A 20107-nucleotide genomic window follows, 5' to 3' on the forward strand; every position below is an offset into this window, starting at 1 on the left:
TTATATGAAAATTAATAATATAAGAAGAGCAATAATATAAGAGAAGTAATTTGCATAAATTGACAAGAGGATGCTTGAGAGTCTCAGCTGCTTAGGTGCAATTTGGCGCTACTGCTTCTTCTAAATTTCTAATGCTTTGCTTGTGTGACTTAAATGTTTAGTGTACATCATTTAGTGAATTATGATGGAATTGTGGCTCACTTTTGCTGCATCTTCAAGCTATAACAAACCATGGTTATAAACACAATGTGTATCAAAAGATATACGATAATCCATATCTACTTGTTGGGATAAATCGCTACGAATTAAATTAATATAACCCAAGCAATAGAGAAAGTAGAAATCTACGAAAGCGTCAATAAAATCAACCAACAAGAACACACCAAGAATTACTGGGAAAATCCTCAAGTGTAGAGGAAAAAATTACGAGGCAAATTCGATCAAATCCATTATAATAGAAAATAGAAATTACAACACTCAAATTATATCCAGAACCTGAGTTCCAATAAATTGGAAAAACATAATAATATCTCTAGGAACAAATACAACCTTACCACATAGCCTGGTAGCAAGATCTTTAACTCTTTGTGGTTCTACACCTAAAGAATCTTCTTAAACCCCCAATTTATCTTCCTTATGTGTCTTGAATAAAATAAAATTCACATTTTCTTTTTTCCTTTAGTGTTACACAAAGCACTATTCTTTTTCTTTCAGTCAGTTGTTCTTTACGTGTTTCTCTCTCAATTTGTGTTATTGAAACCACATACACAACTTTATCTAAACGAAATAGCTGCCTGACACTTAATGATAATCCATATATAGACCTATAATAGTAAAGAAGAATATGAGTGGTAGGAAGAGGAAATGTACTAAGGGATGGAGAACACTTGATGTTTCACTAAAAATTGATAGGTCTATACTTCCATTGTTGTTATGGCATTTGTAAAGATTCATTTAACATTAATACCGCCTCCTTCAATAATTGCCTTATAGGCCCACTTTATGGAGCAAGACTCACAAACTTGAGAACCCTAAAAGCATCAAACCCGTAGACTTGAATAACACTCGTTGGAATGGGTGCCCCCCACGGCGGGCCCCTCCCACCCCCCCCCCCCCCCCCCCCCAAAAAAAAAGAAAAGAATAAATAAACCTTCCCTGTCCATTGCTATTTTTATACTCTCCTTAGTGGCAATCATCTTGTGGGGGAGATGGAGCAGAAAAAGCTGCATCACATTGCAATTCACTGGGTATATCATTTAGGGAAATATGAAATCCAGACGGTAGAGTTGAGCAATCCGCTCGCAGTGAGCTACTATTTAGCTACGTGAATTCGGAAGTTCTCTCCCGGAGCATCATCAACTTGGTTTGTTAGTCTGCTGCTTCCATTGAATCATGAACCTAAATCTAATACATGCACGAGTTTCACCATTCGATTTCGTAGAATCCTCCTCTTAATTTCAAATCGATTGATTTCTTTAGTAAAATTAAATATTACAAATATTTAAAATGACAGCTTGTACAATATTAGATAAAATTATAAAAGAGACAATAAGGTTTGGTGACTTGTTTGCAACTCGATATAGTTCCAAATTTTTTCGGCCTAATTTGGTAGTTTGAAGCTGATCCTAAGGAACATGTAACCAGGAAAGAAAAGAAGTTGATGAACACATTACGACCAACTTAATTCATAGCAAACCCAAAAAACACTCAGTAGTGGCCTGACCTTATCAGGCTGATACGTTTGTCACCCTCACAAATATCAATTAAGGATCCCCCACCGCCGGGGAGCAAGGTTCTTAAATATAGTTCGTCGAGGTTCCCTCCAGAAAAGGTGTTTAAGCAAGGAAAAGAGCATTCTTCTCACATAAATGGAGGATGAACTTAATCAATGAGGCCTACTATAATGTGTGAGGAAGTAACTTTGCTAGTGAAATGTGGTTGAATTACTTGTCTATGCAATGTGGTATAGCATGTAATCAGAACCATAATAAGGAATATTAGTTTAATGAAACCAGCAGCGAATCACTACAGTTTCTAGAGATTAAGAAGACCCAAGTTTAATTTAATTAGTAAAGTCCAATTCACAAAGAAATCATCTTCCTCTAAATGTTGAGGTAACAATCCATAAAGACATGAGTAAATAGATACTAGAATAAACCAAACATATATAGCTTAATAACTAGACACATAAAGGGGAACTCAAATCACAAAATCATATCTACTCGTCGTACTCCTGGTACTGCTTGAGAACCTGAGCACAGCCAGACAATGCCTTCTCCTTCATGAAGCCCATTGCATTAGCAAAACGTTTTTGTGATGCAATCCCATTGAGACCCGTGAGAATGACGCGGGCACGGTCACGCCCTGGGGAAACTGTTGCACAGTCACTCTGGGGGCTGCTAACAAGCATAGCATCACAAAGCTGGTCCTGGTGGTCCTCATCAACCTCGATATTGTAGGTTCCAGTCGAGTCGGTTGTTGCCTCCTTGCTGTATACGAGTTCCATTGTGCTCTTGTTTTTGCATTCCACTCTAACCTTGGCACCTATGGATCAGATCAACAATTAAATGCGTTATACTACTACATAAATAAAAGAAAACCTAAAGCTAATATTTTGAGTCACTATCAATTCAAGGTGAACTGAACAAACTGATATGCTAATATGGGCCAATTCATTGGTTTTGATTAAGTAATTATATTGACCAAATTTTAGTTTTTAGAGAACTGAACTAGTATTTTTTTTTTTTTAATAAAAAAAATTAAAATATTAAAAATACTAGACAGGATTTTAGGTCTATGCCTAATTTTAAAAACATATGGTGTCCAATTCTCTACCCCTAATCCAAACAACACCTTAATTCAACGTCATTCAGAATCAGATCCAAACAGATCAAAACAAAACATCACAGAGACAGAGTCACATAATGCTAGTTAGTTTCATAGATCCGCTAAATAAAAGTCACAGATCTAGAAACGGTTACTACTAGATCCCTTTCTAACCCACTTGAAAATTGAAATCAACAACACCAGTTACATAAATATAAACCATAACTAACGCAACACATAAAAACTAGAACATAAGATGAGAAAACAACTTAAGTACCGGGAATGTAGGTGGTGGCGGAGGTTTCGAAACCGGCACGGCAGGTGTCACAGTACACGCGCCCTTGCACGTTGAATGGGTTGCTCATCGGTCGGCTACCGATAGCCAAAGCTGGAAGCACACACAGCACAAAGAGCAACGCTATTTTCGCCATTTTTGGTTTTTTTCAGATTTCAGAGAGATAGAGAGAGGAATAAATTTGTGAAATGGGAAAGTGTATTTGTTAGTAGTGAGAAGTGTGTGAGAGAAGAAATGAGTAATAAAGAGGAGGACAGGCCTCTAGTGTGAAGTAAAGGAAAGCGCTGATAATTTTTTTTGGGGGCAATCAAAGCGCGTGAGCGGTGTTTCTCTGTGTACGCATGCAGGATAAGGAAAAGTGTACGTCTTCATCACATGGTGCCACGTCATTTTATGTGGGTTTTGTAGCGGTGAGTGAGGACACGTGGCGGTTGTAATAGAATGGTGGTGTGTATAGGAGAGAACACGGGTCATGAATCATGGTAGTATGCAGCTGGCGGTGTCGGCTGTCACATGGGAGACACCGATTGTCTGTTACGCAACGAAAAGTAATGTGATCATCAGCTGTATCAATTCAATTCCTGCCTAAATTTATGATTTAGATTTTAGCCGCGTCAAAAAATTGGCTACGCTACGCGGCAACATTAAATTGATCAGTATTGGTATATTCAAATTTCTGTTTAAGGTAGTAATGTCTATTTAGTATTGTTAATGTATATTATATTATATTATGGGCTTTAGGCCCAATTACCTTACTTGTACAACACTTTACTTGTACCGCACACTTACGCCTCCTATATAAGGCTCTGATGTATATTCTCTTATTATGTAATACAATACAATCTTCCAGTATTTCTAACATGGTATCAGAGCCACTGCTCTGACCTTTTCTTAGCAGTCTTGTCTTCATTAGTGTGGCTTTCTTTTTAACAACGCTTCCGCCATCACACTGCCGCCGCAGCCTCTCGCCGTTGAACTTCCGACGTCATCCAGCCGTCGTCCTTGAGTTCCGGACCTGCAGCCGCCGTCGTTAAGGAGTTTCACACTGCACAGACCACTGCTCCGCTGCAATTATTGCTCCGATTACGATTTTGAAGGTACCACTGAGATCGTCCAGCGCCGATCTACACACTCGTGGAAGCCTCGTCGCCATCGGAGACTGCACGCGCCCCCACGCGCCTCTCAAAGTTGTTGTTCCGCCGATCACGCGCCACACGCGCCACCACGCGCCACAGCTTCTTTTCACGCGCCTCCACGCGCCGTCACGCGCCGTCACGCTCCGTCACGCGCCCCCATGCGCAGTCACGCGCCCCCACGCGCCTCAACAGCCTCGCTGACGTCATCGCTGACATCAGCCCTAACAGCTTGCTGACGTCACTGCTTGCGTCATCCGCTGACGTCACCTTCTGAATCTGGATTTGACCGTTGACTTCAGGCTGACCGTTGACTTTGACTGGCCGTTGACCGTTGACCGTTGACTTTTCCAGGGTTGACTTTTTCAGTCCAGGTTCTCCTTACCCAGTTTTTCGCGTAGATTTCATTTTTGCTGTCTGTTTTTGCATATTGTGTCTCTAAATGGATAAAAAGGATAATTTTGTTCCTCGCCCCATCAATACTGTATTGGAGGGGAATAAAAATTACTTATCTTGGTCTCAAGCTATGCGCAATTTTCTTAAGGGTCGCATGCTCTGGCATTATTGTATTGGTGCAATGACTATTCCTGTCAAGGGAGCAAGTGAAGAAGATGCTGTTTTTCTTGGTCGCATGATTGAATGGGATAGTCATAACCACATGATCCTCACATGGATTCGAAACACTTCCATTCCCTCTATTTCCAATCTGTTGGGCAGCTTTGATGATGCAAAATCTGCATGGGATATGTTGGCCAGAAGGTACTCCACTACTCATGGATCCATGAAATATCAGTTAGTGGTTGAATTGCATCAACTCAGGCAAGAACCAGGGCAATCCATCAATGACTATTATGATCAGCTTCGCTACATTTGGGACCAAATTGAGCTTTCTGATCCAACTTGGGCATGTTCAAAGGATGCTCAGCAATATGCTTCCATCAGAGATGAATTTCGCCTCTATGAATTCCTGATGTCACTTCACAAGGACTTTGAGCCCATTCGAGGTCAGCTTCTAAATCGCAGTCCTGCTCCCTCTCTTGATACTGCTGTGAATGAGTTAGTTAGAGAAGAAGCTCGTCTTGCAACCCTTCAAGCCCAGAATAAACTCAATGTTTTGGCTATTACTCCATCTACTCCACTCATAGAGCAACCTCAGCAATCAAGTGATTCCTCTGGCTCTCACAATCGTCGCAAGCAGTCCAACAAAAAAGTCTGCAACTATTGCAAGCGTTCTGGCCACACCATTGAGACTTGTTTCCGTCGCAACAAATCTACTGCTGCTGTTGCTAATACTGAGCCTACTCCGCCAATGGCTTCCACCTCAGCTGAGTCCCAGTTTTCTGGATCCACTATCAACCTCTCCCCCACTGAACTACAGGAAATCATAGCTCAGGTTGTTCGTATGGCTGGTAATGCATCTCTTTCCACTGCCCTATCTGTTCTACCCGGTAAGTCTCAAACTTGGCTTTTTGATTCTGCCTGCTGCAATCACATGACACCTCACTCATCCTTATTCTCCAAACTTGACCCTGCACCACATCCTCTAAATATTCATATAGCTGATGGTTCCACCATGCATGGAAATAGTTTAGGTTTTGTTTCAACCTCTAACCTTTCTGTTCCTGGAGTCTTCCATGTACCTGACCTATCCTATAATTTGTGCTCTGTGGGACAATTAGCTGAATTAGGTTATCGCCTTATTTTTGACTATTCTGGGTGTATTGTGCAGGATCCGAGGACGGGACAAGAGCTTGGGACCGGCCCTAGAGTTGGGCGTATGTTTCCCGTGGACAATCTTCATCTTCCACCTGTTGCTCCTGTTTCTGTTGCTGCTGCAGCTGCTGCAGTTTCTTCCTTATCATCTCTTGCACTTTGGCATTCTCGTCTTGGTCATGCATCATCTTCTCGGGTACAACAGTTAGCTTCTAGGGGTCTGTTGGGTTCTGTGTCCAAAGACAATTTTGATTGTACTTCATGTCAGTTAGGAAAACAACCAGCTTTGCCTTTTAATAACAGTGAATCCATTTCTAATAGTATTTTTGAGTTAATTCATTCTGATGTTTGGGGACCTTCTTCTGTTGCTAGTATTGGTGGATCTCGATATTTTGTTGTCTTTATTGATGATTATTCTCGTTATAGTAGGATATTTCCTATGAAATCTCGTTCTGAAATTTTACCAATATACAGCAACTTTGCCAAAATGGTTGAAACCCAATTCTCCAAACGTATCAAAACTTTTCGTTCTGATAATGCTCTTGAATATACTCAATATGCTTTTCAAGCTTTGTTACATTCCTATGGCACTGTGCATCATCTAACTTATCTAGGTACCTCTCAGCAAAATGGTCGAGCCGAAAGAAAACTTCGTCATATTCTTGACACTGTTCGTGCTCTTCTTCTTTCTGCCAAAGTTCCTGCCCCATTTTGGGGTGAAGCTGCTCTTAATGCTGTTCATGCGATTAATCGCATTCCAAGTGCTGTCATCCATAATCAGACTCCGTATGAGCGTCTCTTTGGGTCACCTCCTGATTATCATCACCTTCGATCCTTTGGATCTGCTTGTTTCGTTCTTCTTCAGCCTCATGAGCACAACAAACTTGAGCCTCGATCTAGACTTTGTTGTTTCCTTGGTTATGGCGAAACTCAAAAGGGGTATAGGTGTTATGATCCTGTCTCTCATCGTCTTCGTGTTTCTCGTAATGTTGTCTTTTGGGAACACCGATTGTTTGTTGAGCTCTCTCACTTTCGTTCTTCCTTGACTAACTCCTCTGTTTTAGAAATCTTTCCAGACGAGTCTCTTGTTCCTTCTACAAATACTTTTGATCCTTCTTTGGAATTCTCTCCAGATATTTTTGATGCTTCTCCTAGACAGGTTGAAGATGAACAGGTTGATGACGAGCTACCCCACCTTGAGCCTGGGTCCCCTGCTCCTGCTCCGCCTGAAGATCCTCCACAAGACATTCCACATCGCCACTCAACTCGGGTAAGATCCATTCCTACACATTTACTTGACTATCATTGTTACACTGCCCTTGCTACACTTCACGAGCCTCAAACCTATCGTGAGGCCTCCACTGACCCTTTATGGCAGATTGCAATGAAAGAGGAACTTGATGCATTAACCAAAAACCATACCTGGGATCTGGTTACTCTCCCTCCTGGACAGTCTGTGGTTGGTTGTAAGTGGATCTATAAGATCAAGACTCGCTCTGATGGGTCCATTGAGCGCTACAAGGCTCGTCTTGTTGCAAAAGGTTTTACACAGGAGTATGGGATTGATTATGAAGAGACTTTTGCTCCAGTTGCTCGTATCTCATCTGTTCGTGCCCTCTTAGCTGTTGCTGCTGCTAGTAAATGGGATCTTTTTCAGATGGATGTTAAAAATGCTTTCCTTAATGGGGATTTGAGTGAAGCAGTCTATATGCAACCTCCTCCTGGTCTCTCTGTTGACTCAAACAAGGTTTGTCATCTTCGACGTGCACTTTATGGTCTTAAACAAGCTCCACGAGCTTGGTTTGCCAAGTTTAGCTCCACTATCTTTCGCTTGGGTTACACTGCCAGTCCGTATGATTCTGCCTTATTTCTTCGTCGTACTGATAAAGGCACCATTTTGCTTCTTCTATATGTGGATGATATGATCATAACTGGTGATGACCTCAGTGGCATTCAAGACCTCAAGGATTTTCTCAGTCAGCAATTTGAGATGAAAGATCTTGGACATCTCAGTTATTTCTTGGGTCTTGAAATTACTCATTCCACAGATGGTCTTTATATTACTCAGGCCAAGTATGCTTCTGACCTTTTATCTCGAGCTGGACTCACTGACAGCAAGACTGTTGACACTCCGGTTGAACTTAATGCGCATTTGACACCCTCGGGGGGGAAACCATTGTCTAATCCTTCTCTTTACAGACGATTGGTTGGCAGCCTAGTTTATCTCACAGTTACTCGTCCAGACATCTCCTATGCTGTTCATCAGGTGAGCCAGTATCTGTCTGCTCCACGATCTACTCACTATGCTGCTGTTCTGCGCATTCTTCGATATCTGAAGGGCACTCTCTTCCATGGCCTTTTCTACTCAGCTCAGTCTCCTCTTGTACTTCGTGCATTTTCTGATGCTGATTGGGCAGGGGATCCCACTGATCGCAGGTCCACTACAGGTTATTGCTTTCTCCTTGGTTCTTCTTTGATTTCTTGGCGAAGTAAGAAACAAACTTTTGTGGCCCGCTCTAGTACTGAAGCAGAATATCGTGCCCTTGCTGATACCACATCTGAGCTCCTTTGGCTACGATGGCTTCTTAAGGATTTGGGTGTGTCCACCTCCTCTGCTACTCCCCTTTATTGTGACAACCAGAGTGCCATTGATATTGCTCACAATGATGTCTTTCATGAACGGACTAAACACATCGAGATTGATTGTCATTTTATCCGTTATCATCTTGTCCATGGTGCTCTTAAGCTCTTCTCCGTCTCCTCCAAAGATCAACTTGCAGATATCTTTACCAAGTCACTTCCTAAGAGACGCACTCGTGATTTAGTTGACAACCTCAAGTTGGTCTCACATCCACCTTGAGTTTGAGGGGGGCTGTTAATGTATATTATATTATATTATGGGCTTTAGGCCCAATTACCTTACTTGTACAATACTTTACTTGTACCGCACACTTACGCCTCCTATATAAGGCTCTGATGTATATTCTCTTATTATGTAATACAATACAATCTTCCAGTATTTCTAACAAGTATAAATTGATAAGTATTAGCATATTCAAATTTCTGTTTAAGGTAGTAATGTCTATTTAGTATAAATTGATAAGTATTAGCATATTCAAATTTCTGTTTAAGGCAGTAATGTCTATTTAGTAAATGAGGTTTTTATTGATGTGAAAATATTAATCAGTACTTGGATAAAATATAGATTTTTCTTTTTTGGTAAAAGGACTGTACTTCCTTTGTTAATTAGTAGTAGTAGATTCTAACATTATACATTTCCTCCCTTACTAGATTTTATGATTATTGAGTTCCTTATCTATATCTAAATTTGACAACAATGCTACCTTCCCGCTGGTTTTAAAAACAAGTTTAGATCATCTTGGTAGCGCCTAGCAAGTAGCAACAACCAAAATACCATGCTTAGCAACAAAAATGTGGGAAAAAAAATTACAATTATACTTTTGAAAGTGCAATGGCTACTGAGTTTATTTAAGGGAGCTTAGCCCGATCAAGAGTTGGACCCAAACCCAAGCATTGGTTTTAGAATATAAACTTCATGACCAGCCCGAACCAAAAAGAGGCCCGTTAGCTCCCTGTCCCATTCAAATAAGATAAGCAGTCACAAGGACCACAATGCTGTATGGAAAAATAAATAAGATGGTTTTTTTATTTTTTTATTTTTTGCTTTGTGAATTAAAATAAATAAGATGGTTGTGATCACAGTTGTTGGCTCTTTTGATTAATTGAATGGGGCAAAATAAGAGTTATGAAAAAGGTAATAGTTGTCTTCGAATTCATCCATGAGGTTTAATATAAGCATTATATGATATATATATATATATATACACACATACACACACTATTATATACTAAATTACATGTGTGATTTAAAATTCCAGTATAAGGGGAATAATTTTGAGATTTCCTACTGTTAAGAATATGAAATATTCAAGTAAATTGTAAAAATATGTAAACTTAAAGTAAAATGCAAATATCTTGACTGAACTGAAAGATTTTATTGAAGAAACTGAAAGTGCTTACAAATGTAGTAGACTGGTTACACTTGGAAATACTTGTTTTTTGAGATGGTTTTCAGTAGGATAGATATAAAGTCTATAGGAGAAAGTTCTGACTTTTTCTTATCTAAAAACTGGCACTGTCATTGGGTTTGACTGTCTTCAAGGCTTTACCTCTTATTTATAATGTTGAAGATGTTCTCGAAAGTGCAGGAGTCTTTTTTTTCCATAGTAAATGTCCTTGAAAATGGAGAGTTATGTGATGAATGGATGTCATTGAAAGTTGAGAGGTCTTGTTATATATATATATATTTGAAAGAAAAATTTTCTTCTTTATTAAAAAATTAATATTCTTTATTAACCACAAAATATATTTCTTATCCACCAAAAAAATAAGTATGAAAACCGCTTATATATAACCAGCATTGCAAGAGTGTAGTTTAACAACAATACTTCCTCCCCAAGGGGTTTTAAAAACAAATTAGTGCAATGGCTGCTGAGTTTACCTTAATGGAGCTTAGCCCAATCAAGAGTTGGACCCAACCCAACCATTGGTTTTTAGAATATAGACTTGATGATCAGCCCCACCCAAAAAGAGGCCCGTCAGCCCCCTGCCCCATTCAATTAAAGCAGCCACAAGGCCCACAATGCTACGTGGATAAATAAAAAATAGGGTAAAAATACTATTTGATCCCTAAATTTTAATAAAAATTTGTTTTTCATCTCCAAACTTTGAAAAGTTTTTTATTTTTATTTTTATCTCTAAACTTTGTTAATTAAGAGTTTTTTCAATAATTTAGAGACAAAAATAGATATGAAAAAAGAATTTTTTTTCAATAGTTTAGGGATAGAAAATAAACTCTTAGTAAAGTTTAAGAACATAAATAAATTTATTTTTAATCGTTTAGGGATGAAAGATAAATTTTTTAATAGTTTAGAGACAAAAAATGAACTTCTTAAAGTTTAAGGATGAAAAACAAATTTTTAGTAAAGTTTAGGAACCAAAATAGTATTTTACCCTAAAAAATAAATAAGATGGTCATGAACAGTGATCTTCTAGCTGCAGTTAAAATATTACTCGGACCAAGTGTGAAATGTAACATAAATGAGCTTTAAAAATTGACTAACATGGTCAAGACTCGTTCATTGATGTTAATTAATCTTCTTGGTCAAAAGAATTAGGTTTAAATCTCTCTTTCCCACTTTTTAACAATTTTTAATTTGACATTGACTGATCTTCTATGCTTAGAGAACTTGTTTAAAATTTGTTGACAAGTGGGTGAATGGGTTAGCATTGTAGTCTCCCCCAATTGTTAACAATTTTTAATTTAAAAAAACTGACCAACATAAGATTGACGATTTTAGCTAAAAACAACACATACACCCATTTTGTCCCAACATGGGACAACGCAACTTTGTTTGTTTGTTTGTATTTTTTTGTTTGTTTATGAAGATTACAACATACAACACATCCAAAAGGCCTAATCAACCTTTAGGGCCTAGAATGCAATCTAGAAACCAATACAAGCAGTCAAGCACCCGCTTCATCTCGATACGGACTTCATCTTGCACATAGGTCACATGGGCTCTTACATAAGTTGTTTGTGATTCGTTTGTATCACTGTTGGATAAAAATTCATCATTGTAAAAATGCTTATTTAAACAATCTCAAAATTTGCAATGTTATGTATCAAATATATGAATTTATGATGATGATCCCTCCCTAAAAAAAAGTAACGATATAAACACAATAATTTTTCCAATTTTTTACATTAGTTGAGTTAATAAACTTTTAGACTTTTTATCTTGATTTACTACTAACATCATTATTGCAATCTCGAAGGTTGTGAAATATTTTGTTTCAAATCTTCGATAGCTTTAGGGTTATTGTAAAAGTTGAAGTGAATAATGGGCAAAGTAGTAAACGTGCCATAGGAACATGGGTGTGTTGCCATGTCCCGGAAGAAACAAAGATGGTTTAGGTATGCAAGACCCAATTGGAACTCTTGGAAGTGCATAACATAAGTGCACCACATTAGGCTGCATTTACTGGACACTGACCCGACCAACCATTTAGGTTTGGAGTAGATGATCACGAATGGCCTCATCATGTTGCGACATTTTTTTAGCCTTCTAATTTTCTCCTCCCTCTTTTTTATCAAATGTAGGTTTGTGACGTTTGTCTTCTCTGGAATGTGTTGTATTTGCCATAATTCGGAATAAAATGTCATTTTGTTTACACTTATTTACACCTTCTATGGTCGTTTATTGTTACTAAAATTTAAAAATCTATTCACTTTGTTCTTTAGGTAAAATATAGGGAATGATCCTTAATTCCGTGCTTACTCTCCTTTGAAAGAGGAGCAACAAATCCAAACTTTTGAATATAACCATAATGGTCTACACGATGGTTGTAGAAGAAAATATGACATCTTTTTCATTAAAAAAAAGATAAGAAAAAAAGAAAGATATTTTGTATCTTCTCTTTTTCGTTTGTCATATAATATTTGTTTAATTTAAAGAAATTTCAGAAATTCTATCTCACAGGATGAGATAGAGAGAAGACTTCTATATCTTAGATAAACCCAATTACAGAGTGTTTGTGGTCCATTTTAAGGACTTGTACAGGATGGCTACAATCAAGTAAATAGACAACAAATATGGAATACAGCATCTTAGCTTTCTTAGAATTGATAGAGTGATATGCACCTCTATTTAATAATTCTAGAATCATGGAGGAGCCTTTTCTACTACAGCTGCAATCACAGTACATGATTTGCTGGTTTGCTCATTGCTAGAATTATTGCAAGGATCATGCTCTATGGGTGTAATTCTAGAGAAATTATTATTTACACCAAGAGGACTGCTGATGTGGTCCTCCTTGACCAATGAGATGATGCCATCTATGCAAGTGTATGTGTTAGCTTCCTAATCAGCATAAAAAATAAAAAATAAAAAATACCAAATAATGTCATATTTGCATAAATAATAATATTTTATTGGTTGAGAGATCAGGAAAGATCACGTCACTAGTCCTCATGATGGACCTAATAATTTCTCGTAATTCTATCATTGTTACCACAAAAGAGCAACTACCATGTGCATGTGGTATGAAATAGGTTAAAGAGATGGTCCAGAAAATTGAAATTATTGCACAGTTCGTTGATTCAGAGCAATCACCGTCTAGGACATGCACTAGCTCATCACCGAATAATATAAGTCTAAATCTTTAAATGCTTGGCGTGATCGATTGCTAGATGCTTGCCTATTGTCAATTGTCAATTGTCAAAGGTCATTATGGACTGCTATGCAACCCTTCTAGTTCAGTCTTAATTTTTTGCCAATCTACGACCTTTGCAGTTTGCACCAAGTCAATTGTGAGGCAAAAGGGACCAAAAATTAAAAAAGAAAAAAAGATTTCGGTACATCGTTTGATTCTATGTCAAACGAGTATTCAACTAATAAATATTTACAAGATCTTCAAAGTGTTAATTTGAGGCAAAAAGTCAAGTCAAGAAAAAGTTTTTCCAAACAATGCGACATACAAAATTTTTTATAATACGTTTCATAACAGTTGAATTAATACGTTTTTTCTAGTTTTCATCTCATCTGAGCATACTATTGATATATTTTTTTCACCTACCACTAGTAATAGTGTCAAATTTTTTGTCTATTTTTATTTTGTGTTTGTAGACGTTATCAGTTTATCTATCTAAAAAAAAAAAAATCCGATCTAGCTATTATGTTGTGCTAAAACTCTGGCCAAACAAAGAACTTACTCTTGATGCCCTCACATGGCAGGTGCTAATAACTTTTTTTTTTTTTTTGAGAAACTGCAGGTGCTAATAACTTAATATAGGTTTTTCAAGGACTAGTCATCCTTTATCTTATTTATTATTTAGAAAAAAAAAAACATAAAAGACTCTTTCAATCTTCAAAGGCTATTCAAAATTCAAAGAGGTTTTAGTATTGCTTCCTAGTGGAATCCCCTCGTTTTGATTAAACCAATAGATTCAAATAAGACAATTTTTTTTTTTTTTTTGGATAGGCAATTACAATCATTTGTTTTTTTTTTTCAAGGTCTTTCAATGAATCAATATGAATAGTAGAATGATAAGTCGATTTGTCTAGCCATTCTCAATCAAGAATTCCTTCTTTTAATTTGCGCAATTGGCACGTGAGGTTTATCTTAACCTTTATTTTAAACAAGTGCAACTGGGTTGTCTCCACTAATGACATAACATGATAGCCATCTCCCCAACGAGGGCAGCGAGCGAATTAAAAGCCACTAGCATTCGTGGGTGGTCAATTTCAACCATCTGTGTTCGATCTAAAGCCTAAATTTTATGTTTTGTTTGTGGGCTTTATGTTATGTTAGGTTCATAAGCATTTCTATACTCGCTTATTTGAAGTTTACAATATTTTTACTTCCTTAGAAGTCGTTGTCCTTCTGGATAATTTCTTAGTCCTTTTAGGCTCCTACAAAAGTGGGACAAAATGGACTTCTGCCCTTTTTGGGCAAATTAATTAGCCTTTTACCCTTCTTTCCAAATTAAATAGGGAAATGCCCCTCTTTTGAAAATCGAGTTAAAAAAAAAAAAATTTCCGGAGCCCTATAGTGACGTTTTTAAGGACTTATAGTGACATTTTAAGAACCTATAGTGACGTTTTATAACTTAATATCCATGAAATCGAGTTATAGGCAATTTAATATCCATGGATATCAAGTTACAAAACGCCACTATAGTTCTTTATAAACGTCACTATAGGTCCTTGAAAACGTCACTATAGGGCTTAAATCGATTTTGAAAAACTCGATTTTCAAAAGAGGGGTATATCCCTATTTAGTTTGAGAAGAAGGGTAAAAGGCTAATTAATTTGCCTGAAAAGGGCAGAAGCCCATTTTGTCCTACAAAAGTGAGGTGCTTGTTTTATTGAGTTGTTGAATTTATGGATGTTGGGGAGAGAATACCTGGGAGAGACTATCATGAAGGTAAAATTTGCTAAATAGTACCATTTTAGAAATTATTTTTTGGTGAATAGCATGCTGTTGAAGTTAATTAGTTAAGTAGATTGTTTTTGAAACTTGAGTTCTAGCCTAAACTTGAGTTTCAAAAATAGTTGACTTAATTAATTAACTGCGTTTGTTTGTTACTTTCCTAATTTTTTTCTAAAAACATGCTATTTGGCAAATTTTGCCCTGATATCACTTATTAAGCAGAAAACATATTAAAGAGACTTCAATTAGGTAGTTAATATAATGGGTCATGTTAACATATATCCTTAGAACAATTGTTAATAAACCATTTTAGGAAAATTTTTATACCACTATTATGAGAAATTGAAAAAGTGGTCAAAACATTAATTGTTTTTTTTTTCTTTTCTCATTAAAGCTTTCTTAAAATGATTCATTAACAATTGCCTTAAGGGCACCCTTTAACATTTCCCTAATATAATATATAGAAATACTATTTAACTCAAAAATTTAAGCCTATGAGTTTGTGCATAACTACTCTTGTTATTATTATTCTAAGTGAGATTTCATTCATACATGTATAACTAGCAATAGAGTTTGACTAAATCAATTCCTTCTAGGGTATGATCCAACGAATGGAATGGCTTCTAACTGCGAATGCAACCAGCTTTATACCCCAAATCTATACTAATTTTAGTATTGTTTTATTTTAGGGAAAATTGCAAATTACATATTTGAAGTTTGGAGTTGATTGGATTTTACACCCCAAAATTTCGAAAACTTGATTTTACACCCTAAAGTTTGGTTCTGTTAGCAATTCACCCCCACAGTTAATTTCTGCTATTAAGTGACATATCATCATGCTAATATGTTTTATTTTTGACAAATCAGTCTCAAAACTACATCGTTTTAGTGATGACCAAGCAAAGAGCTAGCATGCATCAAAACTACGTAGTTTCAAGGCTAAACTTAAAACAAAATCCTTCCCCCAAATGGCATAGTTTCAGCCAAAATCCTAAAATCTAAAAACAAAACCTCACATGACAAAAAACTCAGTTCCCACAAACTAAAACCTCACGAGTTACAAACCAATCATCTCGGCGGCACCGGTGGAGAAGGCTCCAACCCAAACCACTCTTGCTCCGTTTCACGTGTGAAATACTTGAATTTTTTTTATATTACCTAGTTTCTTGGCTATGAAACCGAGCCTAAGGCTGTTAAACGCATAATGCTTAAATTGTATTCTCCTTTATTAAGTGTGAGTTTGGTATTGATGAAAGTTGCTAGCTTATTTTACCATTCAGCTTATTTTTGTTACTATTCATGGGCCCACTGCACTTTTTAGTACTATTCATGGGTTCTATTGTACTATTTCAGCTAATTTTTACATTTATCTACAAAAGGAAAAGTGTTGGTGCTTGATTTGGCCCTACCTTGGAATCAAAGGAAAAGTGTGCCAATCATACTAAAGTTGTTTTGGCCGACCCTCCTGAATCCTGATTGTTGTAGCACACCCAAGAATAATGTATTCTCAGTTTGAACTATCCATATCATGTTCCACCATTTCATTCTATGGAGATTCACATGTGGAGATTCACTGCTCAGTTCAAGTTTGGGTCTGGGTTCACACGTGAAAGAGAGCAAGAGAGGTTTGGGTTTGGGTTCACCATAGTTGGAGCCTTATCCGTCGGTGCCGCTGGGATGATTGGTTCGTGACTTGTGAGGTTTTAGTTTGTGGGAACTGGGTTTTTTGTCGTGTGAGGTTTTGTTTTTAGATTTTAGGATTTTGGTTGAAACTATGCCATTTAGGGGGAGGTTTTTGTTTTAAGTTTAGCCTTGAAACTACATAGTTTTTATGCATGCTAGCATTTTGCTTGGTCATCACTAAAACGACGTAGTTTTGAGGCTAATTTGTCAAAAATAAAACACATCAGCTTGATCTTGTGTCACTTAACAACATAAATTAACTGTGGGAGGTGAATTGTTAACGGAACTAAACTTCAAAGTGTAAAATCAAGTTTTCGAAATTTTGGGGTGTAAAATCCAGTCAACCCTAAACTTCAGGGGTGTATTGTTTTATTTTACGGTAAATATTTTCTCATACTCTTTTTTAACACACTCATATATATAATATACACAATTGCATGTGTTGATGTATATATTTTAAAACACAGTGATGTCAACGTTTAACATGTGAAAAATAGAAGTGTATATATAAAATGTGAAATAAGTTAGGTGAGGGAATAGCTAGAGCATTCTTATCAAATGTGCTAAAAATGCTAAATGCTATTTTTTTTAGCATTTTTAGCACCTCAAATGATAAAAACACACCTACATCAAATATACTAAATCTTAAAATTTTTAGCATTGAGATATAGTGGAATCTCATTTTTGACACCCTACTGTAGCAAGATGCTAGAGTTTTTTAATATTTCTTTTTCTTTCTTTCTCTCTCTCTCTTGTGTGCCATGCCTTTCTTCTCCCCCTCCCTCTTTCTCTTTCTCCTTCTCAGACCCTTGCTTTCCTCTCTCTTTCTCTTTCTCTCATTCTCAAACCACTATACACTTTCATTTTCATCTTCTAGAGTCCTAGGGATGGCCATGGGTAGGGTATGGATACCCGAATATCAATACCCATTAGTATCCATACCCGAATCTTACCCGGATTTATTATCCATGGATATCCATACCCTACTCGAAACCCAAAACCCATTTAATTTTTTTTTTAATCCAAATCATTTTAAATTAAAAACTAACCAATAGCTTTATCTTAAAAAAGAAAAAAACTAATCAATAAAAAATTAAAAAAAAAAATTTATTGATTAGTTTGAATCTTTTTTTTTTTTTTTGAGATAGATATTGAAATTTTTTTAGATAAAAATCAAAACTCTCACTCTCTCTAAATTAAACCAAAACCATCTTCTTCTTCTTCTTCCTCTAAATTAAACTTGCTCTTTTTCCCCAATTTCAACTACAACAACCAAACCAAACCAAACCAAAAATTTGAAAACTTTACAAACAAGTCTCAATTTCGATCATCAAAATAAGAACCCTAACTTGACAGTGGCGCTGAGAGCGGAGAAGGGCTTTATTGAATTTGGGAAGCGTTGAAAACTGAAGACTTCGTGCTTTGCTCGTACTCTTTGAGCAAAGTCTGCTTCCTTTTTTGGATGTCAAGAGAGCAAGCGAGACCAATGCGGTGCTCTTCACCTTTTTGCTTCTTTCTGAGAATATCGAATTTCCTTCGAGACCAAATGTTCTCGAACGGGTTCGGTTTTGGAGGCTTTGATACTTTCATGGATTTGGCCTTTGGTCCTGAAGACTTTGTCTTCTTCTTCTTCTTGTTCTTCTAGTTGTCCATGGTAGCTGTGGGGTTCGAAAGCTTAACCATGGAAGACAGAGAGAGAGAGAGAGAGGTGTTGGTGAGTACTAAGGAAAGGTAGAGAGAGTGTGAGTGACGGTGAGTGAGAGAGGTTTAGGTTTTATTTTTTTTAACACGGGTCGGGTTTGGATAATACCCTTACCCACTTGAACAATTCGGGTAATATCTATACCCTACCTGGATAAGCTCTACCCATGAAGAACCGGGTATTACTCGGAACATTTGGATCAGGTAGGGTTGGATATCCATTACCCAATGGGTATGGCCATCCCTATTCTAGACTATCTCCTTCACCGCGAATTGAAACTCTTCGAAGACAGATGCCGCAAGCTCCACCTCTGCATTTCGAAAATCCTCGACGAAACGCAGATGAGGGCGACATCGTTCTGAGATTGAAACGGCACAGACAGTTTGGGGTTTGGTTTCGGAATCAGATGTACTATGATGACTTCAACTTGAAGAAGAGGTTGATGGGTCCAAGATTTGTGGGTTTGGGTTGATTCGATGGCTTTGGATGTTGAGGGTTCCTTTTTTTTTTTTTTTTTTTTTTTTTTTTTTTTTGCCGTTGTTTGTGGTTGCGGTGGATGTGGTGGTGGCTGGTGGCGGTGATGGTGGGTGGATGTGGTGGTTGTGCTATGGGTGGATGTGGATGTGGATGTAGAGGTTTTTATTTATTTATTTATTTTTTGTTTGTTTGCTGTTGTTTGTGGATGCAGTGGATCTAGTTGGTGGCTGGTGGCGGCAATGGTGGGTGGATGTGGTGGTTTTGGTATGGGTGGGAGGATGTGGTGGTCGACGGTGCTGGGTTCAGAAAGAGAGAGACAGAGAGAGCAAGAGAAAAAAGAAGATTAAAAAATGAATAAAAAATGATAAAAAAAGAATATTTAAATGAAGTATTAAAAAAAGAAGAAGTTTTGATGTAAAAGATATTGTAAAGTGATGTGTTATATATTATAAAGTTGGTGTTTTAGATGCTAAATGCTAAAATTTTTAAGATGTTTGATGGGAACGCTTTTACCCTTTATTTTATGCTTGACTTGACCACATCCTCATGAGATTAGATTCAATTACTTTATGAGAAGGAACGGGCACAATATGAGAGACTTAATTTGGATTTTCAAATCTAGGAATCACTTATATGTGCAAACTACCAATTTCCTAATCTCATTATTTCTTATTTGACAATGATCAGTTTGAATGATCAATATACAAATGAAGGCTAACATGCTTGATTTACTCGAAATCAGAGTCTTCGTTTTCTGTCAGAAAAGACATCATTCCCAAGCTCACCAAATCATGGGCAAAGCCATAAATAAATAAAACAGAGGAGAAATTGTGAGCCGACTTTCTTGAAATCATTGCTTTTTACGCGTGGGGTGGAGAATTGATTCTAGTTTCTCCTTATTTGAGATAGGTGGAAACGGTACCACTGAACCATTAACGACGCTCTAGAAATAATTCAAGTTTAAACAATAGCTTGCTGATTGGAGCCACTTTGACAAGATGTTGTGAATTTTGACGTGGACTACTCTATCCGATGGTAAACTGCTATTTAAAAAAACATTCATGCGTGGATTAACTGAATGAAGACTACTAATAAGGATGGTATTATCGAAGAGTAATAATACATGTACGAAGCGTAATGCTACAGGTACAAAAGTATGAGTCGAACTGTGCTAATTTAATCTTCAAACTAGTATAAAAAGAATAGTCAACTCCTTGCTGGTCAAAGTTTCCAGATGCTGACTCTGCTAGTGCTATACAGAGA

General features: G+C 37.1%; 2 protein-coding genes across 2 annotated transcripts; one reads left to right on the forward strand and one right to left on the reverse strand.

The window, feature by feature from the left end:
* Positions 1-2031: 2031 nt before the first annotated feature.
* LOC126709178 (protein DOWNSTREAM OF FLC-like) lies at positions 2032-3362 on the reverse strand. Its single transcript, XM_050409292.1, has 2 exons — positions 3104-3362; positions 2032-2544 (listed from the first exon to the last, which is right to left on the reverse strand). The coding sequence occupies exons 1-2, from the start codon at positions 3255-3257 to the stop codon at positions 2219-2221; spliced, it is 480 nt and encodes a 159-aa protein (XP_050265249.1). The 5' UTR covers positions 3258-3362; the 3' UTR covers positions 2032-2218.
* A 1334-nt stretch (positions 3363-4696) lies between these two features.
* LOC126708083 (uncharacterized) lies at positions 4697-6423 on the forward strand. The gene is made up of 3 exons (XM_050407905.1): positions 4697-5702; positions 6093-6163; positions 6397-6423. Exons 1-3 carry the CDS (start codon positions 4697-4699, stop codon positions 6421-6423), a joined length of 1104 nt encoding a protein of 367 aa, XP_050263862.1.
* The last annotated feature ends 13684 nt before the right edge of the window (positions 6424-20107 follow it).

Source organism: Quercus robur, chromosome 12 (genome assembly GCF_932294415.1).
Source record: "Quercus robur chromosome 12, dhQueRobu3.1, whole genome shotgun sequence".
Classification (NCBI taxonomy): Eukaryota; Viridiplantae; Streptophyta; class Magnoliopsida; order Fagales; family Fagaceae; genus Quercus; species Quercus robur.